At 39.5% G+C, this 22,059-nt stretch overlaps 1 protein-coding gene across 1 annotated transcript; it reads right to left on the bottom strand.

Annotated features, from left to right (window-relative positions):
* Positions 1-6,841: 6,841 nt before the first annotated feature.
* Positions 6,842-21,641, bottom strand: NMUR2 (neuromedin U receptor 2). Its single transcript, XM_027606093.1, has 4 exons — positions 20,858-21,641; positions 14,665-14,749; positions 11,927-12,052; positions 6,842-8,809 (listed from the first exon to the last, which is right to left on the bottom strand). The coding sequence occupies exons 1-4, from the start codon at positions 21,581-21,583 to the stop codon at positions 8,538-8,540; spliced, it is 1,209 nt and encodes a 402-aa protein (XP_027461894.1). The 5' UTR covers positions 21,584-21,641; the 3' UTR covers positions 6,842-8,537.
* Between the last annotated feature and the right edge of the window lie 418 nt (positions 21,642-22,059).

The raw sequence follows: 22,059 nt of genomic DNA, 5'->3' as shown, positions 1-22,059 counted from the left end.
TGTGTGTGTGTGTGTGTGTGTCCATCTTACTGGTTCTATTTTTCTGGAGAATCCTGACTCATACAAGTCCTGGGGAGTTTATAATAATAGCAAAGATGGTCAGGGGAAGACTTCTGGGGAAAAGAGTTGAAAAGAGGATAGAGGGAGAATTTCAGACAAGTCACAACTTTTCTAAGCATCATATGCCAGGCCCCAGTACTATGTAACACTTGGGAAGTTCTCTTTTTGCCACAGGTTCCTCCTATGCCAACCTTGACTCCTAAGAACCGTTGACAAGGGGTCTCTCTTTGACCAAACTCAAAGGCTCCTTTGAGCCTTTTTTGTGATAAGGCCTCTCCTTGCCCCCCCCCCCCCACCATTTTTGGCCTGTTCGAGTCCAGTTTTAGCAGCGCATCCTGCCAAGCCAGTTTATAGAGCATCCTTCTTCCCATTGACATCCAATTAAGTTATTTTCCTCTATCCTTTATCTAATCAAGTTCTGCTTCCCCTCCCTGACCCTTGATACCCAACCAAATTCCTCTCAGTACTTTTGCATCCACACTCTCACCCTGACCACTGGCCATAAATCCCCTCTGGGTCCTGTTATATTAGAGTTGAGTTCAATCTCCCTCCCCTATTGCAGTACTCTATCCCTTATTACAAGGGTCTTGAGTATAGCCTTCCTCACCATTTTTAACTAGTGTCTATGGTGTTTTATTTTATACCACAATGCAATGAAAGCTTCAGTGAATAAAAATCATGGGGACAGATTAAGACTAGATTCTTAGACATTTCCTCAATTTGAGGCAAAGTGTGATTTAAAATTCTTTTTCTACTCAGCCGAACCATGTAACGCTTACCTAGGTACTTTTTTTTTTTTAAGATTTTATTTATTTTCGAGAGAGAGCACAAGTGGGGGGAGGGGCAGAGGGTGAGGATCTCAAGCAGACTGTGCACTGAGCATGGAGCATCATGTGGGGCTCGATCTCATGATCCTGAGATCATGACCTGAGCCAAAAATCAAGAGTTGGACACTTAACCAACTGAGCCACCCAGGTGCCCCAACCATGGTTATGTTTTTAAAGCTATACCTTCCTGTCAAGAATTGGTCTGTATGTAGGGAATATAAATTAATTTTATAGCTAATCAGGTAGATATAAACCTATTGATGAAATCCTCTTTAGTGAGGCCCAAAGACCAATATTATATGTTTAAGAATTTAGATTATGCTTCATTTTCTGAATTACCCAGATTTTCAGTTCTCTTCATTCATTCAAATGTAGTGAGATATAGGAAGCAATATGAGAGTCAGGAGAAATCAGTCCAAATATCAACCCTGCCACTCATGGTTTTATCTTGGACAAGCCACATTTCCTTTTTGTGCTTCAGGCTGGTGGTATAGATTTGTAGCTAAGAGCTGGAGGTCTAAACTTAGAACTAAGTTAAACCTCATCCTCAACATTTCTTAGCTGTGGGCAAGTTACTTAACTTCTCTATTTCAATGTATTTTTCTTCTATGGAATGAGGATTATAATAGGGCCCATCTCTTGGGAAGTTCTTGGGAAGGTTAAATCAGATGAGAAATGTAAAACTCTTAGTACAGTAGCTGGAAAAGTCTCAATAATTATTGCTAGCTGAAAGGCACATTGGGCTAGATGATCTTGAAGGCTTCTTCATTTTCTCAATTTCTATAAATTTTGTAAGTTACATAGATGTTCAAAATAGGCTGCACATCTCCATTCAGTCAGGGCCAGAGTTAAGAATAGATAATGAAAGAATGAATATGAATTTCCTTTTCGTTGGTAAATCTGAATACCCATGGATTCAACAGACTGAGAATAAGGACATATTTGTTATTGTCTGTGTTTTTAGATTTAGATCAATGTATGCCACTTGGGGTGTGTGTGTGTATATATATATATAGTAGTTACTGGGAAGGGAGAATGGATAGAATATAGCATGTGGAGAAATTAAGAACAGGTTCCAGGCCAGACTTCATGCCTTGACCCCTAGTCCTCTATTTGTATAAATGGCAATTCAGTTATCTCCTCAAGCTTCAATGATCTTATTTGTCAAATGTGGATTGTTACAAGCTTTACTTGATGAAAATGTCAAGCACATGGCCCACTGTCTGCCTCATATAAGCGTTTAATAAATAGCCATATATAATCTAAATTTGATATTGAGTTTCAGGCACAGGATAGAGCTAAACAGTCATTTCTACCTGTGCTGGAGACGTGTAACCATCGGTACCCCTGAGGCTTGTCTCCTTGTTGTTCCTCTTCAGGCTTGGTGTCTCTGCTAGACTGATCTCATTACTTGGATCCTTAGCCTCTGTCTTCTGATTCTGAGAGCCAAAAAATCAGACATTTGATTCCCCAGATGAAGAGATGCCAAAGGCCTTTTAAAACAATTAATATGCTTGGTCTTCATCCCTAGCAGCCTGGGAGCCTGTGTCTTTGCTGACTGCCCCATCATAATATTGATTAATCTTTCATGTAACAGAAAAACAATCTTTAGTACATATTCGTGCCTTCATTATTAATGAAACCCTACCAGTTGGCAATGGAATCTTAGGCAGCTAGTTTATCTGGTGGAAATGACTACAAAAAACTCCTGACACATTTCCTGGTACAGAACTCATTGAAATCATCTTACATTTGAATGCTGCCAGAGAGAATAACATTCTCTAAAAACTGTAAACAAAGTGAAATGGTATAAAAAAAAATCTATCTTCATGAAGCAGTAAATACCTCCATTCCTATTTATTATTTTCCCACAAACAATTATTCACTCCCTAGAGTGTTACAAATGGTATATTCACTTATTTAATCCTCATATAGCCACTGTGATATAGATACATATTACCATTATGTCCGTTGTAAAGATGGCAAAACTGAACTACAGAGAGATTAGGTAACTTGTCCAAGGTCACACGGTTAATTATGGTTTAGCCAAGATTTGAACCCGGGCATCTGGCTCCAGTGTCCTTGACCTTGACTACTGTGTTTGCTCTCCAATCTGTATTAATGATTTAGTGGGAAATAAGTGAAGAGATAATATTGGGGGATGGCGTTCAACTGGAAGGCTTTTTTAGTGATGTCAATGAGATAGAGTCCCATGTAGAATCCATGTAGTAAAATGGGGGAGCTCAGACTTTGGAGTCAGATAGATCCAGCTTCAGACTCGCTATACCATTCACTAGATGTGTATCTTTAGTATCAATACTCCATTACCTCTGGTAGTATTATACATCTCACCCCTGGTCAGACCGTGGTCTCATGGTGGAGTGGAGTATACTTCTAGGCCCCCCAGCTTTGGGATTGGCCATGTGACTTGCTTAGCATGGGAAGCACACATTGCAGGTGGCCCCTGTGTTTCCTGTGAGTGCCCCAGCCTGTGTGTAGTGGAGTTGCCCACCTAACCTACAGATATACCAGTAAGATGTAAATACTGTTGGGGGTCTCACTCAGCCTTTGTGCTTGCTTGTCTGTTTTCCCAAGTGTAAAAGAGGACGAATCTTATTTTGTCAACTGTGAAGTGGGGGGATGATAACTCCATCTTAGTGAAGCTGTGAAAACTTAGATAATAATGCACACGAGGTAAAACTTAGAGTTTCTATTGTTAAAGAATTGGTAATAGAGTTAGGATCAATATTAGAATTTTTAACATTTACAAAGAGAAGCATGGAATTTTGATAAAGATATTCCTTCTGTTGGTATAATATTCAAATAAACAAGCTTTACCCAAGCCTAGTTAAGACCTAATTTCAAAATATCTATATACTTACAAATCATTCTTACCTATGTATTAACATAGTTCTTAACGTACATTATTTTTTTGTCTTTGAAAATAATGAATTGCTTTTCTTTTTAAATAATATTTTGTTTACCAGCTCAGTCTAACCATTCTAGCTTACTAAATTCACAGTACATATTTTTCACAATGTATATATTTCACTGGCAATGGTATCATTTAGGTATATGCAACAATTTCTAGGCCATGTAGGGATTAGTTAAAACTTCCAAACATTGACTTTACCTAGAAAATGTTTCCAAAGTATAACATATACATATGTCTAATGTAGAGCTCAAATGTGATTTAATGATTTAAAGGGGGTGGAAAAGGGGAAGGAATAGATTGTTAGGATTTGCTTGGCTTACATAAGTTAGTATGACCTCAAGCTTCCTTGTAATGTTTATATGGTACACTTCCACGTATTTAAAAAAAATGAAGTCAGGGCCCCTGGGTGGCTCAGTCCGTTAAGTATCCAACTCTTGATTTCAGCTCAGATCATGATGTCAGGGTTGTGAGATCGAGCCCCACATGGGGCTCTGCGCTGAGTGTGGAGCCTGCTTAAGATTTTCTCTCTCTCCCTCTCCCTCTGCCCCACCCCCCCAGATCATGCAACCTCACTCACTCGCACGCTCTCTCTCTAAAAAAAAAAAAAAAAAAAAAAAAGAGGTCTCCCGCCAAGTAGAGAGAATGTGGAAACCTTGCATCTTTTTACAATGAATCCTATGGGATATTTAAAAACAGGTGTAGAGGGAAGATAACATGTAGAGCTGTTACTATTTTCTGCACTGATATTAATGGACAGCATCCAAGGATAATTCCTGCATTCTAAGATTAATTATAAAATGCTGATGAGGCTTTCATGTCATAATTAGCATGCTTTAGCTTATTTTATCTCATACCTCTGGGTCAAAATCTTGTCCATTGACAATTTTTTTTTCAACGAGTTAACCACAACTTTAAGTGGTCTGTAATTACAATGGTGTTCCTGGGCTTGTATTCTACAAACAAATCATGTATATTACAGAAAGATGGCATATTGATGATTAGTGGTGTGCTGATAAGATAGCTCTCGGGGTGGGGGGTGGGGAAAGAGCCCCGAGGTAAAATGTTTGCCAATTTCTATGGTGTAAATATTCCCACTGTGGCTGATTTCAGGTTACTAATCATATAACACCAGGCTCTCAAAATTCCTAAATATGTAATAATAAACTTTTGTAAGCCAGTCTGAGCTAGCACCAGCACACCACTGAACCGGTGACACTTACAAACACTAGATTTTTATGTTGGAACAATGAGACTTTTAAATTCTCCTACAATGCCTTCATTCAACTATAACTCATTCATTAAGAGAGTGTCTTTATGTAAGACTGTTAAGGGTACTTTACAATAGTAATTATAATAATGTAAGTCATAGACTACTTTGAGGAGCTAATCAAAGCTATAAACATTCTCTACAAAAAAGTACACACTAAGAATTATGAACACAGGGGCGCCTGGGTGGCTCAGTCGGTTAAGTGTCTGCCTTTGGCTCAGGTCATGATCCCAGGGTCCTGGGATAGAGCCCCATATTGGGCTTTCTGCTCAGTGGGGAGTCTGCTTCTCCCTCTCCTTCTGCCACTACCCCCTGCTTGTGCTTGTTCTTTCTCTTTCTGTCAAATTAGTAAATTTTTAAAAATCCTTAAAAAAAAGGATTTCATTTTCAATTTCAAAGGATTTGTGGACTTCCTGACACTTGTTCATGGGTCTCAGGTTAAGAATCTCTGCTCTCTTTATGGGCTAGACAATTAATTTGGCAAGCAACATTCTGAACATCATTCCTTCAGTTCACTAAATTTATGAATTACCAGAGAGCTCAAAAGTTACTGTTTAATTGCAAAATAGTTAAATTACCAGTATTTTATTAATTGTGTTTACTACCTGGCCTCTTCTGTCATTATTCCAAAATGCAGAGATCATAAGGATTTCACAAGGACATGATGAGGTCAACTATTGAGTAGCACTGAGCAATTTAGTTTTAGTTTTTCCCTTTATTCTACTAATTGTGTGTGAGCCATTATATCAGCTAATTCTAAGACTTGGGACATTTCAATCTTCATTTTGAAATACAAGTTTTATATATATATATATATATATATATATATATGCCTGTGTGTATGGATATGTATATAGACCCGATCTCAACACTCACTCTTTTTTTTCCCCTTCTTAAATGCTAGGCTTAGTTAAGTCTATTGCCCCTGATTTGACCAAACACCATTTTTATATAGTCCTATAGCACTTGTATTTTTATTTTGTAGCACACTTCACACACACACACACACAAATCATTTCTTCTATTAGATGTAAACTCTCAAGGCCAGAAAATTCATAACCTGGCATAATGCACATCACCTAATGGGTACTAAGTGATTTGTTGAAAGAAATCATTAATGTGTAAATGATAATTTTTATATATTTTGAAGAGAAAAAAGGTAAATAAGGAGAAAACAAAAAAAGAGATCAAAGTTATAATCAAGCAGCAAAATTACTGGCTTCAATTTTAGTGTTGTTTCTTTTCCTATCCATCCACCTACAACAGCAGCATATTTAGTTCTGGTCACTAGGAGTTGATGTTAAGGCTGATGACCTTAGTAGATCTTCATTCGAGAATGCCTCTAAAAGGTGAGAAGGAAATTCATTTCTCCTCCATTTCTGAGGTTTTGTTTTGCTGAGTCTTTTCTTTTCTTTTTTTTTTTAAGATTTTATTTATTTATTTGACAGAGAGAGACACAGCAAGAGAGGGAACACAATCAGGGGGTGTGGGAGAGGGAGAAGCAGGCTTCCCACCGAGCAGGGAGCCTGATGTGGGGCCCGATCCCAGGACCCTGGGATCATGACCTGAGCTGAAGGCAGATGCTTAATGACTGAGCCACCCATGCGCCCCTGCTGAGTCTTTTCAACCTAATCCTCAAATGACCCAAGGATTCTGCTCATCAACAGAAACCATCACTGGAAGATTCTGATTCATTCAAGTTGGCTTATAATTAGCAAAGAGATTTAAAAATATATATATTGAATCACTTTGAAGACGATTGTTCAGTTAGGAAATAATGATGTCAGGGACCAGTACCCCCATTAACAATAGGATGGTTCATTCAATTTAGGAAAAATTCAGAGACTAAAAGCTGGGACTTGTATGTTTCAGCATCAGTAAGAATCTGGGATCGGGAAGAGCCTTCTTGTACTGCAGGCACTGCAGACATGCTCTTATAATCACAACTGGTTAAATGGCCAACTGAAGGTCAGATGTCCCATCAGAAACAGAATCTTAGTCTTTTGGCTCTTAATGTTCCATTTGGAGCTGTTCTTTGGCTCAGCACATTGGAATGTGAAGTCAACTCACTCACCACATATTTATTGAACATCAACCATTGTGACAGATATATTGCCAGGATTCCAGCAATAGCAAAAATGAACACAAGATACTTCTTGCCTTTGACAAATTTACATTCTGACAAAACAAGAATATAAATCCCTGAACTACAAAGCAGAGTGAGAAAGAAACTTAAGAGAGAGACTGACAGAGAGGTCAGATACCACATCTATTTGAATAGATCAAGCAGGGTTTTATGGAGGTACCACACCGAGATGGACATTGAAGGATGGGTAGGAGAACAACAGATGGAGCCTGGAGATAAAGAGGGCATTTTCTAAGTAAATATGTGCAGCTGGGACAGCTGGAGCATGTTTCCATTAGAAGAGCAAGTAATCCATTTTGAATAGAATATACATTACATTACATGTGATGACATAATAGAAGATGAGTCTGGAAAGTTGATTTTTCTCATATGTGTGAAGACTGTTATATAGTTAATGAAAGATTTAGTAAGTAAAAGTCATGGGTTTGAGACCAGTAGTTACTATTTGACTTGGGTTTTTTCCCAAGATAGTAGACCATGTTTATGGTCTATCTGTTTATGGAGTAAGACTTTAGAAATCTATGTATAGAGCAAACTATGAAAACAGCTAAGTTTGTGTTTGGAATATTTTATGCCTCTTTTGACCCTCTACCATAGACTTCTCCCACTTTCCATTCTTCTCTAAGTAGAACTTGGATCTGATCCCATTCTGGTGAAGAATGACTGAGAATGAGTTGGGGATCAGGAAGGCGGGAATAATAGTTCTAAGAAGCATCCCCATATTATCAGGAGGACTCTTTGAGTAATAGGTTTCAAAACCCTAATGAATCACATTATAATGACAAAATATGAGGCAGTAGGATAAATACTTTGCTGCAGAAGGACATTGACATGGATCCCTCAAATCATGTAGAGTAGCATAGCATCTACATGTCTCCCTTTTATGTCACACAGGGGCCATCGGTTGTGAGAGTTACAGCCTACCTCAGAGTGTGGATGACTCAGGACAAATTATTTCCCAAAGTGAAAATTACTCAAGGTATAGGTACTGATTGTACTTTACTGGTCATGAAGGTATTGTACTTTACTGGTCATGATTTTTATTTTTCTTTCCATGAACTAGTGAAGGGGCATGAGGCAGTTAGCATAATGGAAAGGTAAATAAAAATCATGAGGTTCTGGGTTTTAGATCCAGTTTTAGTAGCAATTTGTTTAACAAAGAAAACCCACACACATTAGAAATGGGTATATAAGTTCTAAGACTCATTCCACATCCCTACTCTCATATCAGAAGCCATAAATTATGGGTGTCCTTCCCTACAGTAAGGCAGCATAAAGGAATGTCAACTCTGAGCATTCCTTTTATGGTGCCTGTCCAGCACAGAGGGTTGTGGGCAGGTGAGAGCTGCGGATAGACAACCGACAAGGAAACTGGGGACCTGCATCTTCAGTCAGGTCCACAAGGTGACATTCTGTCAGGAAGATGTTCCGCTGGGCAGGTGGCCCCTGTGGGTGGTGCTGGGAGTGCCCCTGTTTGCTAGGAGAGATCACATTCCAGAATGCTGCCCGGAAGCGGCGAGAGAGTAGGTTATAGATAATGGGGTTGACGGCTGAGCTCAGGTAGAAGAAGACACCTGGAACACAGGAGATTAAAAAAAGAGACACACTGAGGAGAAATTGAATGAGAGGCATGATAGAGAGAAGCATAAATATTTAACAAAGACCTCGAATCCCTGCGACTGCCTCTTTTGGAAGTAATAATATATAAAAGACTCTAATTGAGAATACAAAATGCTCTGAACGGATCTACCACCTGTGTATTTAGGAATCAAACACAGAAAGATTAAAGAGTCTTGCGAAAAATTTAGGCTGGTATGGGATCTCTCTGAGATGCTTGGCAATTTCCTTTGATCCCCACTTGTTTAATTAAAGAACATGCTCTCATAGCACTAATAAGAGATGCTTTAAGTATCAGAGGAAAGAGAGATGTTTTTATCTCATTGGAGCTTTGCTTAAACTTATAATTTGAAACTGCAAGTAATAGAGGAATGGTAAATCAGTTAAGGCATAGTCCCTGCTGATATTTCTTATGATGCTAACTATCTCTTCAAAAAAATATTCCCCAATGCCCCTTTCCTACCTAGCCTTTCCCCTTGATGGCTCTTCCCACCTTCCAACTTTATTAAATAACTGTATTTTGCCATTTGTTTTCTCCACCGAATGCCTTGCACACTGCCATTTTCCTCTTTGGTATACACACTTCTCTTATTACTATGTCCTATTTTATTTCCCCAAGGCCCAAGATGGGCCTAAGGTTGAGAATCGGAGGACTTTGTTTATGATCTCGGCCCTTGCTTGTTCTGTGACCTTAGATGGATCTGGCACTACAATTCTTTTCTCTGCAAAATGGGAGTGGGAAAACCATCCTAACCCACCTCCCTGGATTACTGTGAGGATAAAGTTGAGATGCTATCCACAGAGGGACTGAGAATGGCTAAGAATATAAAATAAGCGATAGGTACTGTCAATAACATATTCATGGTTGTCCTCTTTTCCATAGTTCAGGACATACAGAGTGGCATATGCCCTATGCGCAGAACTGGGCAGGGAGGAATACAGAAGAAGAATATTTCTGTGGACTGTTAATTCATTCAATAAATTCTTATTTAGTGCCAGAAACTTTGAGGCACATTGGTAGGTAGTAGATTTAGACTTTGTTCTCTAAGGACAGGGAACAGTATTACAGAGAAATAATCTATGCCTAACTTTAGCAGTTGACAAAAGAACAATACCTGTTAAGAGCAAAATATGATACTAACAGTCATCCTGTGGAAATTCACATGTAGCATAAACACAAGGATATAATGATCATGAAGGATTTAATGATGGCTAGTAATTGAACACTGACCAGCCCCTGAAGCAGGCAGGAGATAGTTGGGGAAGAGAGGAGAGAGCACTGCAGGTAGAAGGCATAGCCTGTGCAAATGTGCAGACAGGAATAGTTATATTATGCAGGAATAATGCAGAATCCGCAGAACTCTCTAATTAAGCAATTTGACAAATGCATGGTTTATGAATGGAAATACATAACTTGATGAAAAGGCAAGTTGGAGGCATTTTTTTGGTAGCACTTAAGAGGTGTAGATTTCAGCTGGTTGACAGTGTAGGGAAGAGAAAGATGATATTTTAACAGGAAAATGTTAATATAAATGCTGTAATTTGGAAATCTTAAAATGGTTGTCTTGATGCATCTGGAGATGTAGAGTCAACTAGTCAAGTCTCATGTGATCTCGTGCTGTTCTCCAATTTATTTTATCACTTCCGTTTTTCTCAGCTTAACCACAAAGATAAGCTAAGAGCTATAAATATTTTTGAGAGTTCACCCAGAATTCATAATTAATTTAACATGGAGGAAATTACTAATGTCCAGGTATAAACTGTTCACAAGCCCTGCTGAGTACAAAAGAGAGGGTGATTGAAAACAGGTAATATACATGGCATTCAATACTCCTATGAACACTGTGGTCTTTGCTTTATGCACATGTCGAGCTTCCCATGCACAAGTTGCTCTTCTCTTTCTTCTCTGGTGATGTCTCTGATAATCCAAAGAGCCTGTAGAACCAGCCAGTGACTCACCGAAGTGGAGGGACAAGGTGGTCTGCACCTAAGTCTAACAGTCACACTAGCTGAGAAGGAAGGACATGGGTGACCATTCTTTGTTCCTCTTTGGAGTAAAAAACCCTGAACCTGAAGTTGGGTGACTTGGGTTGGAATGCTGTTTTTACCATTTGCCAGCCAAATGACTTTGGGCAGGTGAGTTCTTTTTTGTGGAACTGTTCTTTCAGCTGTAAAATGGTGATGATAACATCTACTTGTTGTGATGATTACAGAAAGATATGTAGTATTGTGCAGCTTAAAAAGCTATTATTTCATTTACTTCTTACCATCAGCCTATGGGTTGTATAGAGCAGGCATTATTGCCATTTTACAGTTGAGGAAACTTTGACATGAAGGAGGCCCCATTCTTCAGATCACTCTAAATATTAATGATGGGAGTGAGATGCAAATCCAGGTCCTCTGATTTAATGACCTTTCTACCACTCTTTCCACCAAATTCCATGGTTTCCTTCACAAGCAGCATTAAAGTAGCTTAAAAAGAAGGCTTTCATGGGCGCCTGGGTGGCTCAGATGGTTAAGCGTCTGCCTTCGGCTCAGGTCATGATCCCAGGGTCCTGGGATCGAGTTCCGCATCGGGCTTCCTGCTCCTTGGGAGCCTGTTTCTCCCTCTGCTTCTCTCTCTCTCTCTCTCTCCCTCTGTCTCTCATGAATAAATAGATAAAATCTTTAAAAAAAAAAAAGAAGGCTTTCATAAGGATCTAACACTTGCCGAAGATAATGAGATTTCAGGGATTAAACATCCATGTTTAATTAATAAGAACCAATTCAATCATGTGGTCATTGGAAGTAAAACAAAGGAATCACCTCTTAGACCATTTTCCTGCTGTAATCATCATACTTAGAGTTGAGGTCTTCAATAAAGTAGCATCTAAAACGCTGATCTGGTATATTTCTTTTGGACCCCTAACATACCTACTTGATATATGAATAAAATAAAAATCAAATGTGTTCTTTATTATGTGGTGGGTCCCCATAATCATAGTATATCCAATAGAACCTATTGCTCTATGCAAGATGATGCAGCTGCAGTTACCTGAACACATGTGATGCAACGAAACCAGCCAAGATATTACCTGACACCACATGGATGAGATTGAACTCAGCAGCCAGGGATTCAGTCCATTCCTCCACAAAGCTGAAGAAGAGCCGATCAATGTGGAATGGGGCCCAACAGAGAGCAAACACCAAGACCAAGACAACTGGAAAAGGATGATGAATGAGAGAGCAAAAGACAGTCAAAGGAATGTATGCTTTGCCCACTCTGGGTATGCAATGCCCACTCTGAGTCCATCCATTCCTTCTAACATTCCTCCCCTCCCCATCTTTCTTAAGCTATCATTGTAATGGACCATCTAGATCATAATGAGACTTTACATAGAATATTTACACATGAGAATGAATTGTATAGGATTTAGGATCAGTTTTCCATACGCTTGTACAAGATTTCTTGTATAATTTAAGTATACTTCGGAACACTTAAAATAGTATTGACTTTATTCAAAATTCTGAAAACATTCTATTGTGGAAAATATGTTGCAAGAAGATTGTTGGAACCACATAAACTGGTTATAGAAATAAAGTGATTGGGTTCAAGCAATTAGTATTTTTTAAAGTCATAGATTGATAACAAACTATTAATGTAGGATATAGTATAAATGTTGTATGAATTTATCTTGTTACTCTAGAAATAATTAGAAACTTCTGTGAATTCAGTCATTCTGTAAGGGGTGGGAGGGACATAAAGAAAGAGAAGAATCATGAGCATAATATTGCTTTACGAGCATCTTTTGATTGGGATGGGGATGTGTCTATTATATTATAACTTTCTAGATTACAGATTTCCTTCCAATTACTTTTTATTTTTATTTTGAAATAATTATAGATTCATAGAAATATACTATTGCCCACGTTTTTTTTTTGTTTGTTTGTTTTGTTTTGTTTTGTTTTTTCAGCTCCCAAGACAGAGATTAATGCTACCATAGTTTCTCTTCAGGGCATTCAATCTTCACCAATATAAATATGTAAATATATTCTTTCTCTTCTGAAGTTATAAAATACTTTTATTTCCCAAGACATGATGCTTGAGATTTGCCTCAGAACAATCTTGTAGGGGCTAAGGGAGAGATAGGAATATAGATGAAACAAGATTAGCTATGAGTTGATAATGTTTGAAGCTGGGTGATGGGTGTTTATTTTACAATTCTCTGAACTTGTGAGCACATTTGAAGTTTCCAGAGTAAATGGTACATATAGTTCCTGTTAGCAGTAAACATATTCAGAGTAAATGGTCTGCCTGTGTGGTATAGTTGCAAGAATATCTGAAAGATTCTTCTGAGTTTACCCCCCAAAGAAAAGTCCCTAATCTGCTCACTATTGCCTACTATTCCCTTTAGTTAAAAATTTAATTAGTGTTGGGCTGCCTGGGTGGGCTCAGTAGGTCAAGTGTCCAACTCTTGATTTTAACTCAGGTCATGATCTCAGGGTCAGGAGGTCGAGCCCCTCATCGCTCAGCGGGGAGTCTGCTCTGGATTCTTTCTCTCTCTCTCTGCCACTCCCCCCCCCCAGTGCTTTCTCTCTCTCTCTCATAAATAAATCTTTAAAAAAATGTAGTTACTGTTAAAATTGAACTCTACCCCCCAAAGACAAATACTTTATTGTATATTTTATCACTGTGACTTTAATGTGAGTGCACTCTTTTTAGAGCAGATGATGATCAAGGAAAAAGGGAGGAGGGAGATAAGGAAGACATGAGATTTCTTAATAGGGAAAGTCAGATGCCAACAGAAGCTAAACAATTTCCAAGAAGATGAGTATTAGACAAATTTTAGGGACTTCACAGTTTTTTTGTTCATAAACACGGCACAGTTATAGTGCTTTATATGCGTATTAGCCTGAAGGATTTGTTTCTTCCAAACCTTAGGTTTTGACTTGGGAAGTTTATTATAAATCTCCTTTCTCATCAATATCTCTCATACCCTAGTGTAGGATCATATATTTTTATAACATTCTCTTGGGAGAGTGTAGATCAGTGCCTGGATTTTTAAAATATCTTATCTATGCAAAAGAGTGTACTTTTTTATATAAAATGATACAATATTATAGGCGGGATAACTGTTTACTCTTGGCCAGGTGTTCTTAATCTGGAATTAAAAGATCCCAGGGAGTCCAAGGATGGTTGTCAGGAAGTGCATGATCCCCTGAAATGGATTATGAAATGTTTTGTGTATGTATATTTGTACATTTTGAGTGTAGAGTCCACAGCTTTCATCATATTTTTTAAAAAAACTTATAACTCAAAATAGGTTAAAAGTCACCTGCTCATTTTATTTTGTTTTATTTTTTAAGATTTATTTATTTATTTTAGAGAGAGAGGCGGGGGAGGAGCAGGGGGAGAGGGAAGAGAATCTTAAGCAGACTCCTTGCTGAGCACGAAGTGGACTTGGATCTCCATCTCATGACCTGAGCTGAAACCAAGAGTCAGACACTAAACCAACTGAGCCACCCACGTACCCCTCACCTGCTCATTTTAGAGAGGAAAAGTAATGCTCAAAATCTCAGAGAGTGAGATATATAGAGTGAGATTTATGGAATACCACACAGAGTGTATTACAAGGATGCAATTTAGTGCATTGTTTGAGGGTTGAAAACTAAAATAGAAACAAAACAGATCCTAGGAGCTTGGGAAAAAACAAGGTTTTGATGATATGTTTCAGGAGAATTTTGATTCTGATCCCAGCAGCACTTTCTCAGTACTAAATGCAACTCCTTTGCTTTCACAAACAAACAAACCCGAACAAAGTGGAGGACTTACACAGCATTTTGGTGACTGATTTTCTGGCTGGTCTTTGAATATTTGCAGTCACTTCCTCCGTCCCAAGGAGTTGGTCTTTCTTTAGCTGCAAGGGAAGCGGAAAAAAGATACTAAGGGAGGGAAACATTGTTTGCTTCCGTCAAGATCCCAGAAGCCTAACTCTAACACTCATTTTGCAGACAAAAATATGGGAGTTAAAGAAACATAAGAATTTGTCAAATGTTTAACAATGAATTGGAGGTGAAGTTGGATCCAAGTCACCTAACTCAACTGGATTGATGGTTGTGGCTACATTGCAAAGCTACCATGTATCATATGCTATTCTATAGAACCCTAGTTATGCAGTATATTAATAGATATTCCATGAAAAGTGTGAAATCTAAAGTAAAAAATGTTAGGTAGGCTTTTTCATTCATTCATTCATTCATTCATTCATTCAATAATTATTAGAAGAGAATCCCTCTGCTATAGGGTAGGTAGGCACTAGAAAACAAAATGGATATTGTTTCTGCTTAATAAAGTTTATAGTCTTTTATTGTGGGTCTTCTCAGGCCTTTAATGTGCTTGACAGACATTATGAACATCTTCTTGGGGTTTTGTGTATCATCCTTACCCCATCCCCACCTTCCACACCCCACATCTCCCATCTCAGCCTCAAGGGAGATAGTGCTTCTTTGACTCAACAATATCCCCTCTGACCCAACCCTTTTCAGTGGAATCTCTAGTATATCTTGAGGAGCACAATTTGGGAAAATCTGTGTTTCTAATATTACTGATAAGAGTGCCTATGTTTCTGAGTTTAGATGTTAAAATATATTCATCCTGTTGCAGATGTGGTGATCCATGAAGAAGTATCTAAGAATATCAAATATTAACACTACATGTGCATGCAGTTTTCCCTACCCTGTTCAAGTCCCATCTACTCTAGAAGACTGGTGGCCACTGTAGCCCATTTTCTTCTCCTTCCTCTGAACTCCCATAGCACCGAAGATTGCATCATTCACCTAGCTGTAGAATTTTCTTCTCTTTAATTGACATATTTTTAGTTTGGGGGGATATACAACCAGATGAAGAAAGCTTTTAAGGACTCATGATAAACTACCATCAAGCATCTAGAAGATAGTACGGTATGTATTTGTGATTGATTCTCTAGCATTGATTCTCTTCTCCTACCAGTGGTACCCTGATTTTGCTTTAGGGAATTTAGTCCTTCTGCATTGTTAGTCATTAATCTGGATGGGAATGATCCCATCTCCAGCTCCAGGTTCGGAACATGATCAATGCAGCTATGATCCATCAGTCACAGTGACTGCATAATTGGGATCAAAGCGATTTCAGATACTTGCTTGTACTTCTAGGAATGGAAGTTTTATTTCTCTTTCACTGGGAGCCTTCTTGTTCTCTGCATGTGAGTTCTGGAATACAAGAGCTATTTTTTTTCCCCACCATGAGGAAAGTGCTTGGAGCCACCAATGGCCTTCTGTGAGGATCTTGAGGTTAAAATCAACAGTATAGAAAGAAGAGCAGAGAAACAGAAATAAAGCTAGGTCTTTGAGAATGTTGTGTGTTTTATGGGATTAAACTTCATCAAGAGCCAGCTCTACCTCTTGACTTCTCAGGTCTCTACTTCCCATCATATTTTGCCAGATGGAGTTGGGGTTCCTTCGTTAGCACTGTAGAAACTTCTGACACACTGATCAAGGGCATCAGGTGGAAAGAAAGTTCAACTTACTCTATATAGTATTGGGTAGATATATGGAAGATGTATTCCAATTCAAGATAAAAAAGAGATTGCTGTGGTTATGTGCAACAGTGGAGCAAACTGCTTTAAGAATCAGGGAGCTTCCTGGGCTGGATGGCATTTTTACAGAACACTTTAGAGAAGGTATTTAAAATTAAATAAGACTTGGACGGGAGGGTCATTAAAATTTGCGCCAAAGTTCAACAAAAGAATATCTTGTCTCTCTAACAAACATGTTAGCTCCTAGAAATCAGGTAGCTCTTGGGACCACATCAGTCCTGACGCATCCACTTGAATGATTAACAAACCTGACCATCTGTCTCTGAATATACTGGTGCTCTCTACATACACCTGTGTCTTCACGAAGTGAGAGATTAAAGTTCCTGTGAGATTTGACTCTTCAGAGGTCACCTAGAACTTGGAAAGAAAGAAGGGAAAATACTGTGCAGTTATTAGGAATAGATGGGATGAAACTGAAGATAAGAGGTTATAAACATAATGTATAACAAAATAATTCAGGTGGAGCATTCATCTCAGTGCTTGGCACGTGATACTCAGTAAGTTATATATAACTATGGTCATTCTGATTATTGTCCTTTTATTCGAAAGACATCATAAAAACTGAATTTTGAGGAAACAGTGTTATTTATTTATATCTGTGGGCCCACTCATGTGGATTACTCAGTCCCTTTCAGAAATTCTCTTTCTCATGGTACTGCTCACCCATAAGCAGCACTTGTGTTGAGACAAAGAAGCAGCCGGATGCAGACACAAAAAAACAAAACAAAAAACCTTTATGTTTAAGGTAAACTGCAAATCTTACTAAATCATCATCAATTAAATCTACTAAAGGTTCTAATTGTTTCAGACCATTTTTAAAAATCTGTCATTGTTACAAGATAGTTATCCCAGTATTTGATTTCAGTCCATAATTAAGAAAAATGAAAAACTATTGGGATCTCTTAGTCCCTTCTGTGGGTGGGTTTGACAGTTTTCTTTGGTAATTTCTCTACTTCAAGGAACAATTTCCTTAAATCAAACATAAAGCAAACAGTCCATACAGTTCTTTCATGAACAGGCTTTCTGTACAGTGTAGTTTGCAATGAAAAGAAAATTATAAATGTATTAATCATTGCTTACTTTTCAGCTTCTGTAGGTTTTAGTGATACAACTAGCCAAAGAGAGGGAGGGTGAAAAACTGAATATTTATGCATTGTATACATGATTTCAGCAGAATTTGAAGGAGGTGATCTAGTAGAATAGAATCCAAACAATTTGTCTAGCCAATATTAAATACTGCTTTATGTTTGGATACTTTTATTTCCCTTCAGATGTTTAGCAAAGTAGATACTCAACCATTAAGTATGCTATCCACTTCTGAACTTTTATTTTAGAAGTGAAGGTACAAAAGGAGTGAAAAATTGTGGTTACTGTATAGGAAGCTCAGAGACCTTCCTACCCCACTCTCCTTAGCTGTGTATAGGTGATAAAAGGTGAGGGGGGAGGTCAATGGGGCTGACTCCGGTTGATATATTATGCTGATCAGTTGTTTATATGATTATAATAATTCCAGCAGATGTTTAGTGTGTGGAGACTAAGCTTCAGAATAGCAAAATATAATCCTAGCTTTTGTGTAAATATTTCTACAATCTGAACAAAATCTGTTTATTTGAAAAAAATTAGTGCAACTCTGGCATGGCTGGATTCTGCTACAATTCATAATCCATCTTCTTCGATTCAAGTGTTAATGCTGCATGCAGAATTACAAGTAGTAGGTGAGAGCTCCAAAAGAACTTCCTCTCAGAGAGAAAGAAACTTGCCCCGGGGTTGTCTATTTTCCCTCTCTAACATGTTCTAACCTTGGAGAGCAGCTTAGTGGATACTCGTGTGCTGGAATGATGAAGCAGCCCTGAATGCTCAGCTTTGAGCACACATATGGGCTCCCCTCCTTCCTTGGTCCTGGGTTTTCATCAGTCTTAGGGTTTTTTTGCCTTCTGAAGGCAGTGAGTGCCAAAGTCAATCATAACTTTAGATTTGCCAAGGGAGTCAATAACTTAATAATCATCAGATTTGCTTAGTCTCTTTTAAATCTCCTAGGTCAAGAAGCTCTTCAAAATAATGTTTCCAACTCTCTTGCTTTCAAAGGTAGAAAAGCTGAAGTCCAGCAATGAGTAAAATAATTTAACTTCATTCATTCGTTCATTCATTCATTCATTCATTCAGATTACAGTCTAGTTGGAGAGAAATAAATTAAGGAACCCACAAGTATAGATTATAAATTGTAATAAATGCAATGAAGGAAAATCACCAGGAATCATACCACATACACAGGGACCAGGTGCAGCTAGAGAGTCAGGGAGTACTGCCCTGAGAAAGTGTGGGTGAAGTATGATTTGAAGGATAAGTTAGAGTTAAAAAGCAAAAGGGATTGTGATGATCAACAGTAGGAATATTTCAGGCAATGATATAGCAAAAGGTACAGCATTTGCAAAGTCCGTGAAGCCAATAGACTAGGGCCTATTTCTTCTGACTGTTAGTCTACAGATCTTTAAATTCCTCTAGCAGTGACTTACTAAGCAGATAGTTCCTTCCCTGGTGTCCTCTGGGTAATAGTTCATCCTTCCTGAGAATAGGAATGTTATGAGTTGCACTATACACACAAAGCAAACTAGGTAGTTTCTAAGCTTTTGTCTGAGCTGTCACTTAGCTCCTGATACAAGGTGGCTATAGGTTCATGACAATAAAACAAAGTGAAACACAAGGTAATTGGTCGGGGGTAGGGGTTGTGTGCTTCCTACTCAAAGGTAAATACTTCTTCCAAATTAACCCAAGACAAATGATTGGTTGGTGTTGGACAAAATGGTATTGGTCAGTTTGGGGTGAGATTTCTCATAGGGCTTATGATATTTTGAATCATGCAGAAGTCCTTTCCCTCCAGTGATATACACAGGGCATCCTAAGACACTGCAAGCTAGTCAGGGGTGACATGCGTCTCTCGGTATAGAGGGGCCAGCCCTCCAAGAGGAGTTTGGCAAAACTCTCTGCCTGATTAAATTCACTCCTGTGTTCAGACATCTGTGGTTCTTGGAACTTGTTCTTCCTACTTGGACTCTGCTGCTCACCTTGGGCACAGCAGATATGGAAAAGGACCACTGAGGGGCACTCATTTCTGACATCCCCTTTCTCAGAGATGCACTGAGATGGGAGTACATTAATTGTCACAGAATACGTGGTGGCAGAGCTGTCTGGAAGCAGATGATGTGAATGTGATGTATGCTTTGTTTTCCCTTCATTTATAATTCATGTTGCTCCTGCTCACAGATTTTTTTTCTCCTTTTTTTAAGTTATCACAAACTGTTAGAGCTATCAGGAGCCTTAGATATGATCTAATGTGACCTTTGCATTTTATAAATGTGAAAACTAACTCCAGGAGAGAATTGTGTGGCTTGCCTAAAAGTGTATTTTATGTGGGCTTTAGACCTGGGAGGCTAAATGGTCCCAAGACTGCTTCCTACACAAGCTGCCTTCTTAAATGGGCATAAGGCTGTCACAGTTAGATTTCATCTCTATGAACCTGGATGCAGAACATACCAGGAGAGGAATTATATAGGCTCACTACTACCCTCAGCAAAAGTAGTTTCTCTCAGCTAATTTAGATCCTAAAAAAGGGGGATAAAACCAGTTTACCACCATGAGTATAGGCACCTCTAATTATTAGGTATGTTGCAAACTAAGTGGTAGTTTGTCATTCATCTCAGCTATCATTCAGTCCCACTCTCTTCTACTCTGTCTCATATGCTCTGGTCATGTCCTTGCCCTTCAATTTCCACCTGATCGAGAGAAGTCCAGGTTGGTCCCTCTCAAGCCATATTTTTGCATTTTAGCCTGGTATTTCAACCAAAGGGTCAAAGTAACCATAAGGGACAGTGTGACTTTAAGATTGTATGTCTGTCTTGGAGTACAGGATAGGCAGAGACAGCTTGTGTTATACTCTGGCCAAGTCGGTCCAGAGGAAAATTTCAATGCAGGCAGTAGATGGGGGCAGGAGACAACAGGACGTGGGACAGTCCCTCCAGGGGTGGCCACCTTGTGCTGTTCAAAACAAGGCTCCACCTCAGACCTACGCAATCAGAATTTCCCAGGGGGAGGGGCCTGCACATTGATACCCACAGTAAGATTTCTAGGTGATCTGTAGAACTCCTAAGTTTGAAAGCCACAGGCCCAGAGGAAGAGTAATGGAAGGTGAGTTAAAGGAAATGGTTTATAGTTGTGGTTAGTATTTGCCCAATTTTGAGACTACTCCTTTAACTTCTGTTTCCCCTCTAAGCTCATTCTGTTTTTTTGTATACTTCCTTCATTCTGAATTTCTCCAATTCTAAGTTTTTCCTCTGAACTTCAAGTCAGTGAGAAAAGAAGGGATGCTGCCCTAAGCCAGCGAGCTTGGATACTCACTTTGAGCCCCATAAGGTAGTAGAGGACACTGATGACAATCATGGGGAGGATGTAGAAGACGAAGGAAGTGACCTGGATGATGAAATTGTAGATCCATATGGGCTTGATGACCGCACAGGTGGCAGAGCCCGGGACCAGGGACCCATTGGGGAAGTAGTGGACCTTGATGCCGTGAATGCTGGTGTTAGGCAGAGAGAAGAGAACAGAGAAGCCCCAGACGATGCCGAGGATCCTGAGAGCCCGCCGCCGGGTGCACTTCAGCTTGGCGCGGAAGGGGTGGAGGATAGCCACGTAGCGCTCCACGCTCACCGTGGTGACGCTGAGGATGGAGGCAAAGCACACCGTCTCAAAGAGGGCCGTCTTGAAGTAGCAGCCCACGAGTCCAAACAGGAAGGGGTAGTTGCGCCACATCTCGTAGACTTCCAGGGGCATCCCAAGGAGCAGGACCAAGAGATCGGAGACAGCCAAGCTGAAGAGGTAGTAGTTGGTGGGTGTCTTCATAGTCTGGTGCCGCAGAATCACCAGGCACACCAGGAAGTTGCCAATGACCCCCACTACAAAAATCAGTGCATACACTGCAGTCACTGGGAAGAAGAAGTGGCTGCGGGGAGGTCCATACAGGAAGGCCAGATAGTCCTCGGTGCTGTTCAGGTATTTCTCGGATGGATCTTCCAGTTCCTGCTGGTGGATCCAGGAATCATTCTTGTGTTTTTCCATCGCTGACATTAAAATGCAAGACCTGAGACTCCTCTGATATGAGCCTGTGTCCCAGGCTGAGCCAGAAAAGAAAGAGAAAGCAGGCAGGAAAGCACAGACTCAGGGGAAAGAGGGGGGAAGAGTGTGAGTACTTCAGTAAGGTTGGGCTGTTCAGACCCGGATCCCTTTTGAAGAGCTAGAGGCCCCGCCCCTCCACAGGCTGTGGCCCAATGAGTGTGTGTCAGACACTCAGCAAGAGGACTGCTGGGTGGGAGAGCTGGCTTCGAAGCAGGGAGCTGGAGAGGAGGGGGAGACATTTCCCTGAATTGGAAGGAGCTGGGAAAACAGCTGACACAAACGGTGATACCCCACCTTAAATACGCTGTTTGAGCAGTGCATTTTGCAGAGTTGTGGAAATCCGGGTGGAATACAAATTAAAGTTCCAGGGTCTTGGGCAGGAGAGTACACATTTCCATTGATCCTTGTCACCTGCCCAGCGTGACAAA

The sequence above is a fragment of the Zalophus californianus genome, chromosome 5, assembly GCF_009762305.2.
Source record: "Zalophus californianus isolate mZalCal1 chromosome 5, mZalCal1.pri.v2, whole genome shotgun sequence".
NCBI lineage: Eukaryota > Metazoa > Chordata > Mammalia > Carnivora > Otariidae > Zalophus > Zalophus californianus.
This window is presented reverse-complemented; position numbering and strand designations above follow the sequence as displayed.

Excerpts from the sequence above, each read along its gene's own strand:
- NMUR2 (XM_027606093.1), bottom strand. The coding sequence starts at position 21,583 with ATGTCAGCGATGGAAAAACACAAGAATGATTCCTGGATCCACCAGCAG. Across the intron at positions 14,750-20,857 it reads ACTACCTTATGGGGCTCAAA|CTAAAGAAAGACCAACTCCT; the intron begins GTGAGTATCCAA and ends CTTCCCTTGCAG. Across the intron at positions 8,810-11,926 it reads TCTCATCCATGTGGTGTCAG|GTGTCTTCTTCTACCTGAGC; the intron begins GTAATATCTTGG and ends CCTGTGTTCCAG.